The following is an 18,717-nucleotide window of genomic DNA, read 5'->3' on the forward strand; positions in this document are numbered from 1 at the left end:
CGGATTGCCTGCTCAACAGAGTGATTTAACTCATTGCGAGGGAGGATGGAGTTAGTGTTCAAATAATCACAAGTTTTTGAGAGTAAAATGAAATATATGTGGGTTTTTATTAGGTTAAAATTGATGCTCCAGGTAGGTGTGATGTATATGGTGCAGCTGTGGCTGCAGTGATACGAGACTTGTTGAATAGTTTTAAATGGGTTTCTTGCTTTACTAAAGGCATCCATTTTCGCTTCAAGAGATACCTGTCTGTGATGTAACATCCTGTTATACCGCCTGTATAATATTGATGATTTCTATAGCTGTGGTATCATAGTGATGATATTAACAGTTGGTTAGATTCAGGTAGGACACCACTGAAGGCCTAGATGTAAAATGCACGGCCGCCACTGAGTAAATACAATTCAACAGAAAACTGCATCTTCCAAAATGACAACTCGTTAACGCTCTAATGCAGTTTCAACAAAAACTTTGATGTTCAGCTTTCTTGCAGAACTTCAGTATTAGTCTAGTATTTAGCTTGGTATATATACGTATTTTAATGTTTTCTGGTTTGCTGTATTTGCATCGTAATTACAAAAATACAGTTCTGTCTTGATAAACACAGTTTAAATAATTAAACTGTTGTAAAAAATAATACCACAGATAACACTCCTGGCAGTTCTTATTTTTAGTCCTGAGTTGTGCCAGCTGCATTCAGGTCCAACTGACCTCATAGCAAATATTCTGACTTGGCAAGAAAATCAAAGGTATGACTAATACCAGTAATGGCACAGTGTCCCTGTAGGTGTGCCAGCAGGGAAAACAGCAGAACCCTGAAACCTGCACACTGAAACCAGATGCAGTCATTGTGAATGTAATTAGAGATGCCTGTGCCTGTGTTGTGTTGCAACACATTAAAGTGTTGTGGAAGATGTGTTTATAACTGTCACCACTAAGGTCTGACATACTATATGTAGCCTGACAGACAAAACTCAGGGTTTACAAAAGTAATTATAACTGAAGGCAACTAACTGAATAACACGTCATCACTGAATGTAAATCAGTTTTTTAGTAACAACACAATATCATCAGCATAAAGAAGGATATTTTCAAGTACATTTCCATGTAATTTCTTATTCATTATATCTAATTTACATCTCTAATATAATAGCACATAATGTTGGTGATAAAATGTTACTCTCCTTCATGCTTGAGGACATTTGCATGAAACATTTTCAAAAGCTGCCATGAAGAATTTCCTACAAGCATCTTTTTGATAAAGCCTATATTTCAAGACATCGCAATCTTATTTTTGGTCGTTTGGTGCCATCTGAAGAACAGGTGCGATGCTATCCATCCTATTATCTCCCACTGATACCCCTCACTGCTCCTCCCACCCACATCCCACTGCCCCGTCATCAGTCTCCTTCTGGCTCAAATCTGTGGCTTGTTTTGATTTCACACCTTCACACGTTTAGTCTATCTTTTTGACCTTGGCACTGCCGTGTGGCTCTGAATGCGTGAGGGTGAATAAACCTCTCAGCTGGACACACTTTCACACCTAGTCTTTGTGGGGAGCATGAAAAGTACCTGTGGTCGGTAAGTAACTCACAACTGCAGCGGCAGAGGAAGGGACAAATTATACAAGACACGTGAAAAATGTCACAGAAAAGCTGTTTCCTGCAAAACAACTGCACCACCGTGGCCCTGAACAGAAGCTAGAGGGTCCAGAGTCGGCACTTGTACTTTCTGTGAATAGAAGGAGATTAAGTGAGCACAGAGGGTTGTTGTAGTATTATTTCACAGTTAATGTACTGTTGGGGATTTTTGCAACAGCGCAGCAGCTTATTTGTAGCCTGTTTAGTGACAAAATGCTGTAAATAAGAATAGATATGTGCACAACTGTAGACCATCCATTCAGTGTTAAACATGAAAGAGTGAGGGAGGGTTAAAAGTTCATCTCTCTGAGGGGGAGAAATGACGTACACAATTACAGATCAGAATTTTTCAAAGGAATCGATGTGAGTCACTGCATTCATTGTCTATTCATTTGCCTTTCGGGTTAAGATGCAGCATTCTAAAGCTGCGACCTCGGTTATTCTTGATATCAAAACTGTTAATGCTCTTGGGGATCTTAAAATGAATCCCTGACTTGTCAAAAAGCAAACACGTCTGCCTCTTTAATCCCGCTATACTACAGATGTACAGCCGCCAAACCGCAGCAGACATGCACCATCAAAAAATCCACAGCCATCAAGTTTGAGTGACAATTTATTTCATTTAGAGAGCATTTGTGTCTTTTTTCCCTTCATCTTTCATAGTTTAAAAAAAGCTTGCTATTTATACTCGGGTGTGAAGCTGCATAGATTAGAGCTGGTTACATCACTGTGTTTTATGGTAAACTGCTCGTGCTTGCTCTGCAGTGGTGACTGATTGTTTTTATTCTATTCTTTTATTGTTTTTCTAAATAACTGTCTGCAGGAGGCCAGAAAACAGGTTAACCTATAAGGAATTATCATGGAGTGAGAGAGGTTGCTGCTTCCAGAAGTGTCTGACTTCAATCATTTTTCCCATCTCGATGTTTTTCTTTACATGCTCGCTTTAAAATCTGCTGGATAACATATCGATTCTGTAGGTTTATGTTGTAACTCGTTATTGTGACATCCAATTTGTTTCTGAAATATGAGGCTTTGTGTGTTATTTTACCACAGCAGATGGGTGTAAAAGCTTGTTCTCTGGCTATGGCACATATGTGAAAGGTAGGGAGCTGAATGTGGCACCACAGCTGCTGAATGCTATGAAACCTGAGACAGACTTAAAAAACTGAACAGTTGTAAACACGCAGATTGTGATTTTTGATTTCAATAAACATCTGACATGATGGAATTTTAAGCTTAGAGACTGGATGCTTCTTTCTTGGAAGTTGCACTTAAAGTTTCCTGCACTAAAGCTTTGACTTTTTTTTATTTAAAAAAAGTAATGCATTTGTTAATTATTTAATGATTTAACCAGAAGTTTAAAGGCTGTAGAAGAGCTTGTGATGAAAATGCTGGATAACTGTGAGTCACACAAAATTTTTGTTATAAAATATATGTTTCTTTTTTATTTAAGCTGAGAATTGTTACAGCTCCTGATATATATATATATATTTTTTTTTTTTTAAAAAACAGCTTAATTTATACGTACCTGAAGATACAGAGAATCACAATAGCTGTAGTGAGAGAGATGAGTGAAACACTGTGGCCAATGGTGTAGCCAATCTTCACCTGCCAGAAAAACTTTTCCTGCAGAAAAAAACAAAAACAAACATCAATACTAGGTGAAGGAAACTGAAGGAAACACAAAATTCTTTTAATATCTGGCGTCTGTTGACACACTGATATTTTACACCTGGTGTTAGTTACGTTTAACAATCTGAAAACTAAATGATCTTTTAACTTTCCTGCTCAACTACAGCTATCAAGAGTGTTTGTTCTCATCTGCAATGACCTTTAAGTGTTAAAGCACAATTTTTTTGTGTCTTTCCCTTTTAGGAATCAATACAAACGGACTCACTGACACAGTCCAAGGTAAAAGTACTTCGATAGCATGCTGGGTTCCAGAAAGTGCACATGAACTTGGAGAGCCTTTCAGAGTAGCTTTACCATGTTACTGCCATGGCACTGTGTGTTATGTGCTTGATGAAAATGAGATTAAGAGCTCTGTATCCTGTGGCACATGGAAGATATCAAGTATGCAGAAAGATGGACATCAAATTCCTTTTAGAGTACTTCACTAGCCAGGTCCCTCTTGACTTCCTATGTGGCATACTAATGAGAAATAATGTGACTCAGAGAGCAGAGTGCCCACCAAGAAAGCTTTTACCACCCTGTAGTGCACATCCACTCTTCACCCTGTTCCACCTTTGACTACACAGACAAGATTAGCCCTCCCTGCAGTAAAGCTAAACTAAATAAGGCCAACGTTTGATGTATTTATTCTCTTCCTTCCCCTGGAGGCATCATGAATAACCTCTAATGACTCATAATGCCTGATAACACAGGCAGGAGTTATCAACTAACCTGGCCTTGTCAATGAAAATCAAATGTGTTGTGCTTCAAAGACGTACGCCTCCTGCAGCAAATGATGTTGACTTGTTGGTATATTCATTCATAATGCAGTCGGAATGTTCTTGCTTTTAGGTCATGAATTCTTCAGTTGAGAGGAATAAACATTGTTCGAGGCACACAAACAAAACAACAGCAACCCATAGGAATATCACGTATGTTTACCAGTCATGTTATATGATAGCTACAGTGTGTATGATGGCCACAGGCACAGATGAGCCTTCTTCTGCCATTTTAACATCACATTCAAGAGTTTCTTTTTATAACAGCACACCAGCTAAACCTGCTAAAATGAGAAGTTGGTTTAATTAGGATATTGTGGTTTTGTGAAATATGGGCTAGAGTAAAAGACTGTCAAGAAATCTGTGTTTTGTAATAAAGACAAGATAGCTCACAAGATTATGAGAAGCCTCTCACCGGAAAACCACAAGAAAATGTATTTTTCCAAGGTGGCAGTAATGTGCCGCCAGATGAGTTTAATTTTCTAAAGTGGCCGAAAAAGGTATCTTCTTCCAAGTTTGTAAAAAGCAAGTAATTAGTTTTGCCTTGTATAAAATCCAGGAAAGCTTAGCCTGGCTGTCTTTGTAGTTCAGTTGTGTATCTGTTGTTGAACACAGACAGAAATGTAGAAACAACAATTTGCATTAACGTCTCCATAGTAAATCAACAACCAGTAACTCCAACTGCAACCACATATTGCCATTTTTACATTTTAGTACAGATTGTGACTTTCAAAAACACAATATGAAATCCTAAGTAGAAAACAGCTGGACTAGTTCCAGGTATTTATCCTTACCCCCAACTCTCATGGCTCAAGGTGTGAATGGTCTTCTCTAAACAGGAAGAGGGGTGTACGACACCACTTATCAGGCACTTATAATGCAGTCTTGACATCCCTGCCCAGGTACTTTAACAATCTGAATTGCAGATTGTTAACAAGCTTCAAATATTGCCAATTTGGAGTAGGAACAAATACCTGGTAGTCAGTTAAAATTGAAGAAGTCTTGTGGATGAGAGGATCTTTCAAGAACCAAAAAAGAGAAATCCATTTGCCTTCTAGTCTATTGAAGCACTTGGGAATGCAATGACCACACACATACGTGTATAAAATACCATATATGCAAATTAATTAGCTATCAATTTACTGCTAAGTCCACCTTTTATCTTTGGTCACACTAGCTAATTTCCTTCTTCCAGATTTGACGTTAGGCTCAGCTAATCTCCAGCTAACTCCAAACACACGAGAGTATCAATATTACCTCATTTGTGACAAGAAAGCCAAAAGGTTAAATTCAAAACTCTGAAAAAGCATGTTTTGAGTCTTCCTCTTTTGACTGCTTCCTGGAATTTCTGAAGATACGTCTAAAACTGGGATGTTTGTTCACCCATAGTGTAACAATAATCTAAATGACCTCGCTTTTCAAAGCCCTAACACGTACCATACAAACAGCATGCCCTGAGAGCGTGACACTGTAAAGCGCATTCACTCACGTTAGCTGTAATTATTCAGTCGCTTTAGGCAGCATAACACAAAGGACTCAATAGAAGAAACCAGGGATCAATACAGCTATTTTCCTGATGGACCCAACAACACCAACACCCACCCACAGAGCAAAGAAAAGATGTTCTCATTCAATTCTTCCTGCCCACTGGCTCCTGACACGGATTCCTGCTGCGTCGCTGTTTTCATTCACTATTCGGCCGCCGGTGGAGCTTATAGACTGCAGGAGTTTACTCACGTCATCGCTTGTGCCGTTGAGATTGTATCCACAGTTCACAGCAATGTCAACAGGACGCATCTCAGTCCAGCCGTCGGCTGTGCAGGTTTTAGAGAGGTTACCTGCAGATGGAGAAGAGATAAAGAGGTCACGGCCACCCAAGCACTAAGATTTCTCCTTTATAAGCTCACCAAGTCAGTTCGAAATTGCTTCGACTGTCCCTGCGTGAGACACACTGTGACATTGCAAGTGACCCGATAGTAGGTTTGTTAGGTCGCTGTGAGCAACAGGAAAACTTCAATCTCCACAAAGTGCTGGGTGACCCTCTCCTGTTAATGTGAGTCATTATTGACTTGTGCATTATCTGGGTCTGCAGAAGGACACTTGGCTGTTACACATATTGACAAACTGATCCTTATCTTGTCACTCATCCAACCCCAAATAAAGATTAATGTGCTACAGACAAGACATCGCATGCATGATTACTATAGCAAAAATGCAATAATGCTAGTAAAGTAGCATCAGTGTTGACATGGTTAAAACATCCCTGTTTCCTAGAAATTTTGTAAAGTTTGCACTTATTTCTTTTCCAGAAATGCATCACCTTCTGGATTATGTTCAAAGACAAACATTTAGGTATATAGGAAGGCAATTGTACAAAGCACAGGACTGTGACTGTGGAGACAAGGACTTGCATCCTGATTGTATTTCAGGCAACAAAAGCACAACAAGCCGCCATGTTTCCTAATCAAGTGCTGTGAGTGTTAAAACATAATCATGAAAATCTTTAGTCATGCTGGGGCTGTTCTTTATGATGAAAAAAGAATTCTGAACCTTCAGTTAAGTAAAAGTAGCACCACATGTTTAGAGGAATGTATTGTAAGTCTTACTTAAGCAGAAGAATGCAAGCATTAACAGCAGAAGTATCCAAAATAAAAGCATTTGTGCAAAAGAATGTTCCCTGTGACTGATTTACTGTCATATGTGAGTTTGTGATTAGTATCACCAATGCATCAATGTGTATGTCGTATTTTACCGTTGTTGATGTTTAAGTTTGAGCTTATCTCAACTACTTTATGCACTGATGGGTAGTTTAATCTGCAACAATGCATCATATCCTAGATGATAATCATACGTTTGTAGTATCGCCATCTTGTGAGAACTGCAAATGTTTAAAAAGTCAGCTTTTCATGAGCTCAGAAAAACAGCCATGTTTTCATCTCTGTGACATTTTCCAGCTAATCCAAGAGATTTTCATTTATTTATTTATTTACTTACTTTAAACAAAATAGTTCATCCATCTTAAGAGAATGTTCTCAACTCAAAACGGAACATTTAACCTTTAAGTTTATCAGAACAAGTCAAGCTCAGCTCTTGAAGATACATAAATTTACCCAGAAAGGAGCACAAAGTACAACATTTGCCTCTGAGATGAAGAATAAAGCTGCACAATACTGAACTCTTTAGGACAGTACAAGTACCACAGATTTGTACTTAGGTACAATACTTGAGTAGATGTACTTAATTACATTCCATCACTGGTTACTGCAAGCTGATATTGTGTTGCAAGATCAGATATGACCAAAAAAAAAACACAACAAATGAGATAAACTGTGATTGGAAATGTCACAGATACTTTCAGTTCTTGCATTTTACCTCTTGTCAAATTGGATTCATTGCCAACAACTCCACATTATGTTAATTGAAAACGATATCTGCAGTGTTACATTTCTTATAAAACCCATTTGTTGTTGTAAAATTACTTCCACAGAGGGAGACATGGTTAATTAAAAAAAACTATGATGACGATACAGAGACTAGAACCAGAAGTAATTGGCTTTTCTTGCTGGACTTTATTCAAAAAAACTATACTGTGGTAAAAAAAATACTTGGCTGGTTTGTTTTCTGAATGAATGTTCCTTTGTATCCAACCTTTATTATTTCATTTTCTTTCTATATTTCTTTTGGGTTTTTTTTGTTTTTCTAATCGTGACTCTATAAAGAGATAACAAAATGAGGTTATCTGGAGCTGTGACCTCCACGGTTGTGATGCAATCTGCTTCTCATAACTTGATTTGTACCGACTCTCTGTTATTGGATTGTGTTTGAGACTGTGCTCTTGTGTTTGCTGCTAATTTAGTGGATTTTTCTTTTTTCTTCTTTTGCAGATTTCCTACATGAGCTTTTGTAGTCAAGGCACCTCTGTGTGCCACAACTGAATGGACTGAAATGAATTAAAAGTTGTTCACAAAAAAAATAATATCCTAGAAAGACATGAATGCCGCTAAATTATTGCAAGAACATTAACCTCATTTTTCTCAGCTAAAGAAATGCATTTTTCTAGTTAATTGCAGTCGAAATGCTCTGTGAAAAGGAGCTCCAGAAATAGTCTGTGATTTGGTTTATTCATGGAATTTATTCATGGTTTATTCATTTTCGGGGCATCAAAGGTTCATGTAAACAGCTTAAGTCCAAATGAGACCTAAACCACAATGTGGACTGACAGCCAAGTGGCTCTGCGTATGTTCACCAATTGCAACTAAGTGTTACCATATGCAGGCAATGAGCTGTGGAGGAGAGAATGTGCAGCAGGAGGCTGGTAAAGCATCATGCTCCGTTAGATAGAGGTCATGTGACTGTAACGCAAGGTTGTCTGTCTCTGCTGCTGTGGCTGTATTTGAGCATTAAGTTTGCAAATTCTTCCTTACCTTCTCTTATTTGATCATAGATCAGTTTCTTCTATTTGTGAATCCTACTTTCATGGATACATAATTAACCACAGGCAGCATCAGTCTCATTAAACCAACATCCTCCGCTTTTCTCTAGTGTCAGCAAAGAACTTTTCGGAGGGTTTTTGAGATGGTGCTGTAGGAAGGAGTGGGCTGAATCCTCCTGAGGATCCTGAACGAAAACACTGACTAAAGTTGACGTGAAGTAATCTTTCAGGCCCGTGTGCATTTGTAGTCTCTGTGGTAAACTTTTGATTTATTGCTGCACTGCAGAATATTGCAAAATGGCAGAAAGGAGAGGAAAGAAAAGCACCTCAAAACTGAGTGACGTCATTTGGATATAAGGCTTTTTCACAAGGAAACAAACCCCAGTATGAATCTGTCTGTAGTTTGTGTCCGAACACTGAAAGTGCAAGGAGACTGTAGGAATCCATCCATCCATCCATTATCTATACACCGCTTAATCTTCACTTGGGTCGCGGGGGGGCTGGAGCCTATCCCAGCTGACTTAGGGCAAAGGCAGGTAACACCCTGGACAGGTCGCCAGTCTATCACAGGGCTATTGGAATCCTGACTTTTAAATTATTTTCCAGACGAAACAAACACATTTTAGAGGGCCTAAACATATTCAAAACTCACCAAAATTTGCATGCACATCCGAACTGGTGAAAAATTTGATATTTTTGGGGACTTGGGCATGTGAGTGGCAAAATGGCTCCATAGCGCCCCCTAGAAAATTTCAATGGCATACCGCCGGAAGTACGTTTCGCCTACAACTACAAAACTTAGGCATATGTATCATGTTAGGGTCCACAAAAAAGTCTGTTAGCCCAGACTCTAAAACCAACAGGAAGTCCGTCATTTTGAATAAACAGCAAGATTTTTGGTGTTTTTTTGCTCATTTTCAACCATTTTCAAAATCCATCTCCTCCTAGGGGGGAAGTCCCACAGAGCTCACATTTGGCAGGATGTACAGCAGGGCTTGGTGACTAAACAATAACAAAACGCTCCACAAAATCCAAGGGTGTGGAAATGGTGGCCCCTGGAATTTCTACAATTTGCCATAAAACGGGAAGCCTCTACGTACTCCGATCTGAACCAAGCTTTACATATTTTATCAGAGTCCCGGCCAGGGCATGTTTTCGCCGCACACGTCGCCCCAATGAGTGTATGTCGAGGACCCATCCATCACAACTTTAATTTTAGATGTTTTACTGTGCAACCAACAGAGAAAGGTACTTGATTCTGTATTCTTTAGTTACATTTTGCAGAATCAGAAAATCAATTTAGGCTTGCATTTGTCAGAGCACTCTTCAACTGACAGTGCATGTCTTGGATTATTGTTTAACCTTCTGAACACTAAAACCCACCCATGGGTTTGATAGCCATACTATCATTTTATTTATTTTATTTTTTTTAAATGTCACAATTACGCTTTTTGTCAGATCCAGAAACTGTAACACTAGAGAACTAATTGTGTGTGATGTGCTGTTTCATGAGAAAACGTGATCAAATCTAAGCTTACAATTGTGATATTTCTTCAGAATCACTTTTTTCTACATGACTCATTCAAAAATTTGCCAAAAAATAAAGCATTTACAATAAACACATTCTGTAAAAAAACAAGAAATTCTGCATTTCTTGGCACAATTTACAAGCCATTAGTGACTCAGCTGTGACCAACAGTCACATGACAAAAATTCACTGTGTTTGACTATTCGGCTGAACTGCAGGCTTTGTCTGCACAGAACAAATGAACAACAAGCATGGACAACAGAAAACAACTGAAAATGTAACGAGTACAATATCTCTAGTATGTAGAGGCACTACTTTCTGGGTGTTGGTAACGTGTTAGTACTTGGAAAAATGCTGTACATATTGTTTCCAATTTATTTCAATTTTTGTAAAAATAAATAATCAAAATGATTCAACTTTTGTTATTTCCTTTTTCATGACCGATATACCTTTGATTTTTCTCTACTTCCAGTCGTAGCAGTGTTGTTTCCATAGAGGTGCGTGACTATTTTGTCCACAGTGATTAAAAATGTGACAGGAGCACAAAATGTCCAGAAACTGCTTGAGGTTCAGAGCGTAAAGTGCTAAATATTACGCAATATTACACAATAATCCCATCAAAGCCCACTCTACAGCCGTGAAAACAAAAAAGAAAAGCAATATTTCTCTGTAAACTAACTGCAATCAGCCAACGCTTGCAGTACAAACAGTGTCTTCAGCCTTATCTTAGAAACAAATTGGTAGAAAACTGGTACATAAGGGCTTTTCTTCTTGTTGAGTTTGTCATCAGAAACACACCAGCAAAGTCATCACACAAACAGATTCTGTTTGTTCTTCTGCCCACGCTCATAAAATATAATATAATCTGCTAATCTGTTTGTTTTTCTTGGCGCAGACGAAACAGGGAGGAGGAGAAGCTCGCAGACTGTCTCCTCTGAGAGTCCCATTACCGCCGCTAACAGCTTAATCTGTGAATTCTCATGCAGGAGGATGGCTTTCGTCAGGATGCTGTCGGGTTGTGTAAGTGGAGCACCGTCGTCGGGCCGCAGCACCGAGCCGTTTGCAGAGAAGAAGACAACCCCACCGAACTGGGTCACGGTCACCTGAGACAATATGTCGTTTCACACCGCGAGCATCCTCAGCCGTCAGTTAAGAATAAACTCACAGTGAAAGTGAGACTCTGCTCACTCCTGCTGTGAACTAAGGCAGATAAAGCCCCCCCCCTCCATTTTTTTTGTAATCATCTAACCACTGTGGTCATCTCTGCAGAAAATCTGTTGGTAAATTGTCTGAAACCAATCTCTCAGTGCTCAGAGATACATATTGTCTCCAAATCCCGCTTGACTCACATGACGGCAGCGATTGATCAGATATGTTCCCACACAGTGTAGCGTGAGAGATGTCAGCATGCGTTTAGAAGAGGTTTCTCGCTGTGATGGATAACATCGGCCCACTGGAGCTCTGTTTGATATTGATTTTTCTTTATCTGGAATTTGTCTCTGTCTTCCTGAAAATTCGATGAGTACTAGAATACAAAGGAACCCTCTTCTCATTTGATCTATACAATCATCCCTAATATGTTTTCTGACAAGCGGCTGTATTATAAATGTCTGCCTCTGCGCCCACGTAAGACAGTTTGTTGTACTTTTAGGGAAAAACTCAAGTAAGTTCCTTGGAAGCGAAGGTTTTGGCCTTATTCCTCAGCAGCAACAAATCCAAGTTTGGTGTTGATTTTGACATCAGACTGATATTTAGACCGAAAAGCATAAAACAATTACAATCATGCCAGCTGCTCATGTAAAGGCCAAGGCACTGCAGAGCCAATCAGCACGCTTGAACGCTTACAGTGGTAACATGCTGATGCTTAGTCAGCGTGTTACTCACCATCACAGCTCATCTGCTAATTAGAAAGTCAAATTGTATTTCACAAATTACAAATTTTCCTCAAGGGGGTTTTTCAGTCTGGGTGCCTGTTTTACAGAAGGGATTTGTCATACAACTTCTACAGTCCTTTCCCGTGCAAAACAATGCTTGTTTCAATAAGTTGAAATTGCCAAAATTAACACAAGAGAAGAACATCTTGTGTTGCAGGTTCCAGCTGCAGACCCCTTTTGTCACTAGACCCTTGACTTAGATGAGGAAAACCCCTTTAACATGAAGTACAACTGATGGGAGCATCATAAACCAAAGTACTGAGCATAAAATTTGCATTTAATGGGATACTATATGATGAAATAATACTCTTTGGATGAGCAAATTTATTACAACTCATTCTCTGTGCACCTTGAACATCTGTGGAAAATGTCACTGCAACAGCTGAGACTGAGAATTGAGATACAGTCGTGACTTGATAATCCATCCATTATCTATACACCGCTTTATCCTCATTAGGGTTGCGGGGGTGCTGGAGTCTATCCCAGCCGACTTAGGGCGAAGGCAGGAGACACCCTGGACAGGTCGTGACTTGATAATGTGACACTCAATGTAAAACCTTCTTTTATGTCGGATAGCAAGGCTGTCGGATTGTCAAGACGGAGGTAAAGATACAAGGAGGGGTTGATGCTTGAAGGGTAATTTGTTGCTAATATTGTTTATAGTTGTTATAATAACTAGTGTATTGTTAGAACACTACGCATCGCTGGATTTCACCCCTAACTGACATCAAAGGTAAGTAAATCTGTTGAATTGTTAAGTCAGATAATACGTTGGTATCCTTACTTGTGACATAAAATGTCATGTCGGAGTCAGAATCCAAGACTGTCAGTATGTTGAGGTCATTGTTTATGGGTTCCATTCATTTATCCTAAAAACCTGTCGGATAGCAAGGTTTTCGGATTGCTAAGGCTCAGAATGTCAAGTCACGACTGTATTTGAGTTTTTTCCAAATTGGTGGATCAACATGGTTCCTGCAGCTGCACTGCTAATGGACGACAAACCTTTTATTTGTATGTGATTAACGATGTGTTTTATCAGAAAGTAGAATAGGACTGTAGAGTACATGTGGAGACATATAGAAAGCAAGATACACAGACAGATACATAGATCAGTTCGTCTTCTAATCCTGCTCCCAGAAGCCTGTCAGTCACACTTTACTGGCGCCCTCTAAACCTGGAAACGTCAAATCGGTTCAAGCTCAGCTGACATATCAACCTGCCTTTGGTGCCACTGGGTGTGTGCGAGAGAAAGTTTTTAAGGACTTTTGTTTCTGAAGTTGTGGATTTAAAGAGATTTGTCACAGAGCTGCAGCCTCACTCCATGTGTTTGTATCCCTGCAGAGGAGTTTACCTCAAGCTGTTTCCATCTCAGTTTGTTTGTCGTGCGTCTGAAGGTGAATTCCAGCGCTATCTGCATGGACTGTTTGTTGTTCTTGTTAGCGGCGCTGACTTCGTGGGATATAATACCGTCAAACTTCTACTGAGCCTGCTGCTGCTGCATTATTGAATTGTATTTTATGAAGCTGTTTGTCTTTCCAAATAGTCCCACATTCAATTACCGGCCACAAAGCTCCTCATGACTTTACTGTGATTTACATATAATTCAAATTTTTATTACTTTCTTGATGGCGTCTCAAAAATATTAAATACATTTCCACCTCCTTAGGTACATCTGTGCATGTCAATGGGGTGAGCAAAATATTAGGAACCCTTTTAAATGTACTGCAGTCCAGTACCACTATGATCTCAGTAATAAAACTGAACCATCGCTGTTTTAACAAGTTCAACAAAACCCAAACCAGAAGGCATAGCTGTCGGATTTCATTGCATCCTAATTCACAGGTGTCCTTAATAAAGTGGGCAGCAACTATCTGTCCCCTACACTCACAGAAACTCATTTTCCATGTCAGTGCAGTCAAGTAGCTAAGAAGGATTTGTCCCAAAGCTTCCAACAAGCATTTGATTTTAAATGAATTTCACAGCTTCAAATGTTGGTTTAAACCAAGTCTGCTGCTCAGAAATCAGCCGCAATCCAGGTGAACAACTCTGACAGCTCTGGAAGCTCAGCGCACCCCAAAGCTGGCGATCTGTCCTGCAGCCATAAACAGGCTTTTCAAACCAAATCCCATGCTTCTATTACAACTTTTCATCAGGTGCACTCTGTCAAACTCTCTCGCCACGACGCCGCCAGAAGTAAAATCATTTTCTGAGGTTACATGTTGTGATTTGGCGCCCAAGGTCCTTGCCACAGAGGGGCAGGATCAGTCGTGCTGGAAAAAAATGACTCATTTTCTGATACGGTACCTCTGTGGATAAGGTTGGTTGGGGTTAAAAAAGAATGCTGTGATAAAATACAACCACTCTTGCAGTTTTTTTTTTGAAGATGAATCACACGATTTGTAGGTTTTACGCAGTTTAAAATGTAATTTTTTCCAGTGAGGATAGTGTCAATCTGCTTTATCTGAAGCTAGATTACTATGGTTACCTGCAAAATAGCAAAAAGGCAGATAATATTTAAAGTTTAAGAAACAGCAAAGTGAAAATGTGTGATTTTTATATGATTGTAAATGTGAATCTTCACTCAGATACAGTTTATAGACCCTGGCAGAATTTAGGATTTCTTGGCCATTTTTCAGAGCATATGAATGATAAGAGACAAACTGTCTTTCACTCATGGTTAGTGGTCGGGTGAAGCCATTATCAAACAGCTGTGTTTACTCTTTTAAAATCGTAATAACAGAAACTACCCAAATGACCCTGATCAAAAGTTTACAGTTCTTAATACCGTGTATTGCCCTCTTTAACATCAAAGACAGCTTGAAGTCTTTTGTGGTAGTTGTAGATGAGGCTCTTTATTTTCTCAGATGGTAAAACTGCCCATTCTTCTTAGCAAAAAGTTCCTGTAAATTCCTGGGCTGTCTTGCATGAACTGCACGTTTGAGATCTCCCCAGAGTGGCTCGATGATATTGAGGTCAGGAGACTGAGATGGCCGCTCCAGAACCTTCTACTTTATTCTGCTGTAGCCAATGACAGGTCGACTTGGCCTCGTGTTCTGAGTTGTTGTCATGTTGGAACGACCAAGTACGTCCCATGCGCAGCTTCCGGGCTGATGAGCGCAAATTTTCCTCCAGTATTTTGTAATAAGAATAGAATCGAATAGAACTTTATTGATCCCGTTGGTGGAAACATCAGGGAAATTGCTGATGACACATGCTGCATTCATCTTGCCATCAATTTTGACTAAGTTCCTGTGCCTTTTTCTTTTTTTTTTTGAGGCTTGTCTCTGTGCTGTTTGCCGTATTGTAAGCGGGATGTTTTGTGGCATTTGCGTAGTAATGGCTTTCTTCTGGCGACTCGACCATGCAGCCCATTTTCCTTCAAGTGCCTCCTTATTGTGCATCGTGAAACAGCCACGCCACTTCTTTTTTCACAGAGTCCTGTATTTCAGCTGAAGTTATTTGTGGGATTTTCTTTGCAACGCGAACAATTTTCCTGGCAGTTGTGGCTGAAATTGTTGTTGGTTGACGTGACCGTGGTTTGGGTTCAATAGAATCCCTCATTTTCTACATCTTAATGAGAGTCTGAACACTGGTGATTGGCATTCTCAATTCCTTGGAGGTCTTTTTATATCTCTTTCCTGTTTTATGTAATTACCTTTGACAATTCTTTTGCTTTCCCCATGACGTCAGTGTAGCACTGGATGAAAGATGAAAGGTTCTGTCAAGAGCGAAGAAACTCACTGACCTTTCATACACACACACACACTGATTACAAGCAAACAGATCACAGGTGAGGATGGCTACCTTTAGTAGCCATTCAAACCTGTTTGTGTCAACTTGTGTGCACGGTATTAGGTAAAAATCACCAGGGTATGTCAACTTTAGATCAGGGTCATTTGGGTAGTTCTGTTGCCATTATGATTTCAAAGAGTAAACACAGCTGTTTGACAATAAATGACTTCAGAGTGAAAAAAAAAAAAAAAAGTTTTTCTATTGTCATTTATATTCTCTGAAAAATGGGTAAACCGGACAATTTAGAATCACCAACTAACCTCAACATGTTTTTGGACTGTTTGGGAGGAAGCTGGAGAACCAGAAAGATCCTGGGTGTCCTCACCGGGACGCAAACCAGCGACCTTCTTGCTGCGAGGCAACAGTGCGAACCACCTTTCCACCTTGCAACCCTAAATCTGTGATAAATGTGTTAAATTATTATTTTTTTAATAAATCCAACAGAGTTCAGGTAAAAATTACTGGAAAATAATAAATTGTTATGATTATAAAAGGTTCACTGACAAGTCAGAATGATTACAGTCATAGCAGGTACAACAGAGAGAAAAAAACACACCATGTTTGTTGACAGTTTTAAAATTGGATGGGAATCTAGTGGGAGTTCATCCTTCCTGCTGATATTTTTTTCTCACTTCTCTCCAGCATGTGTGCACTCATGCTGTAGGGACATGGATTTATTTGACCCTTTTGGGAACAAAACGCAAGGCCCCATATGGTAAAGCAACACATAAGCCTATGGGTGAGTAGTTTTAGGTCAGAGAAGTTAGGCTTTTAGGAATTGGAGCATGTTCAATCTTCAGGAAATGACCAAAAATGAATGTAATGTCCACTGAATTGACAGAAACATGACAGAGAGTTTGTCACTGGATGTGGGCGGACGGCTGGTTAACTCAGCGGCGCAAAACAGGTCTCCTGAGCAGCAGCGGCTGTGATAATCATGGTGGGCAGCAGCTCGGTTCCTGATCCCAGAGGGTGAAGTCAACATGGCTGCTTAATACAGCCAAGCTGCTGTGACACGTGAAAAAAATAAATTAAAGAGAGATTCAGTGAGCAAATTAACTTTTGAGAGATGAGTTAAATGACGGTAAAAGCTGCTGCTCTTTATTGATATCTCTTGTTAAAGGTAAAGCAGTTAGACAGTAGGAGATGTAGACGAAAGTCAAATTCTGTTTTTAATTTAAAAGACAGATGAGATGCGAGTTGAGCAAAAACACCTCAAGCTCAACATTAAGAAAAGATCATGAATATTTCGGACTTTGTGTGCATATGAAAGTATAGATGTGAAAGATGTGAAGATTTTCATTTCAGAAATGACATTTTCCTCTCATTTCCAGGCTCCACACTGGTCTGATGAAAAAACAAGTGATTTCAAAGTAAAATTTGTGTGTTGTACAAGTTTTCGTTGCAAAACACACCACTGGCTCATTCATTTATGTTTTTCAGAAGTAAGTAAATAAAATCAATGAATTATTAATTACATCTGTGCAAATTTTGTATCTTTTATTTTGTGTTAATTTTCACACAACACTCTTAGTCTGAAAGCCTCGATGTGACAAATTTAAAGGCCAGCCAGGCTGAAATTGGAAAAAGAGCAAAACCCTGTTGCAGAATCAGAATGAAAACTAACATATAGCCTCATGTCAAAACATCAGCATTTCACCCTTAAACCTTTTCTTCAAACTAAAGCTACACTCTTCCTCAGAGAACTCAAAGAAGTAGGGCAATCATGAATCTCATGAAAATACTTCATCTAATTGGGACTTATTTCTGTTAGACTGATCTGTTGCTACATTTTTACTTTAAACAATGATAATATACATTTACAAATACCTTCTTGTTGCTTTTCACGTCAAAGAATTTAAGAAGCCATTTTTTGCAGTGCACTGAACTTTTTTATAACATAAGTTAAGCTTGTTTACCAGTATTAAGCTTTCGTGCCCTTCAATAAAATGCCAAATGCAAAAAAAAAGTATTCTGGGGGTGCCCCACGCCACTTAAAAATGCCCTAAATATAACATGGAAAACAAAGTATAAGTATTTTTTACTGTTTGTCAATTTTATGATTTCAATAATTTTGCAAGTAAATGCAACAAAATGTTCTATTTGCATAAATTCAACTAAGCCGCTGCTCTGCTAATAAAATATCGCACTATAAATGCAAACACAAACCAAACAGGGCAAATAAACAAACTGTCATGGATCACTGTCCACGGACAATTTTACTTGATGATGTATGACAAACAAGGCAGTTGTCACCTTTCGGTTGAGCTCCGCCTCAGAGGCAAATAAAGCTTTCAGGACTATGAATACTAATCTTATGTATTCATTTTAGAATCAGAAAACAAATGATTTCAATAATAGGAAAAACTGAGTGTTTATTTTAACGTCCAGCACAATGTTTTAAAGCACTCATTTCTCCCAGCTGTGTGAAAACCACAGCATGTCTTTGCCTCACAAAGAAAACACCCTGTTCGTATTAAAGTACTATGTGAAACAGTGTGAAGCCATTTACATTTATTAATTGCTTTTTTTTATCGCAAATGAGGATTGTGATGTAATTCAACAACTGAGACCTTCCCAGACTTTTCCTCACTCCCTCTTCCTGTGCTGCTTTTCTGCCTCTCTGCTCTTTACAACCACTTATCTCACTTCACCTTCACAATTACATTCTCACCTGATAAACAGCTGTGAGCATGCTATTGATGGCGTGCACCTCGTTCATGAACAACAAGGGTTTTATGAATGTTATGCAGAGAATCTTTGATGCTGCAACCCTGTAACTAACATTGATCATCTGGCCACAGTGCAATGCTGGGACATCTTGTTCCAGACCAAGCGCTCCCCCTCATCATAGCATGACACGCTCCAACGCCAGTGGCCTCTACCAGCAGGACAAAATCACCCTGGAACATGAAAAAGAGCACAAGACCTGACCTAAAAA

General features: G+C 39.2%; 1 protein-coding gene across 1 annotated transcript in view; it reads right to left on the reverse strand.

Annotated features, from left to right (window-relative positions):
- Positions 1-18,717, reverse strand: part of vipr1b (vasoactive intestinal peptide receptor 1b) — a 37,319-nt gene that overhangs the window by 17,379 nt on the left and 1,223 nt on the right. Inside the window, exons 2-3 of the mRNA XM_008297481.1 lie at positions 5,828-5,971; positions 3,169-3,266 (exon numbers count right to left, since the gene is read on the reverse strand). Of these exons, the coding sequence (XP_008295703.1) occupies positions 3,169-3,266; positions 5,828-5,971 (242 nt within the window). The remainder of the gene's footprint in view (positions 1-3,168; positions 3,267-5,827; positions 5,972-18,717) is intronic.

This window comes from Stegastes partitus, unplaced genomic scaffold (genome assembly GCF_000690725.1).
Source record: "Stegastes partitus isolate 25-593 unplaced genomic scaffold, Stegastes_partitus-1.0.2 Scaffold1223, whole genome shotgun sequence".
NCBI classification, from domain to species: Eukaryota; Metazoa; Chordata; class Actinopteri; family Pomacentridae; genus Stegastes; species Stegastes partitus.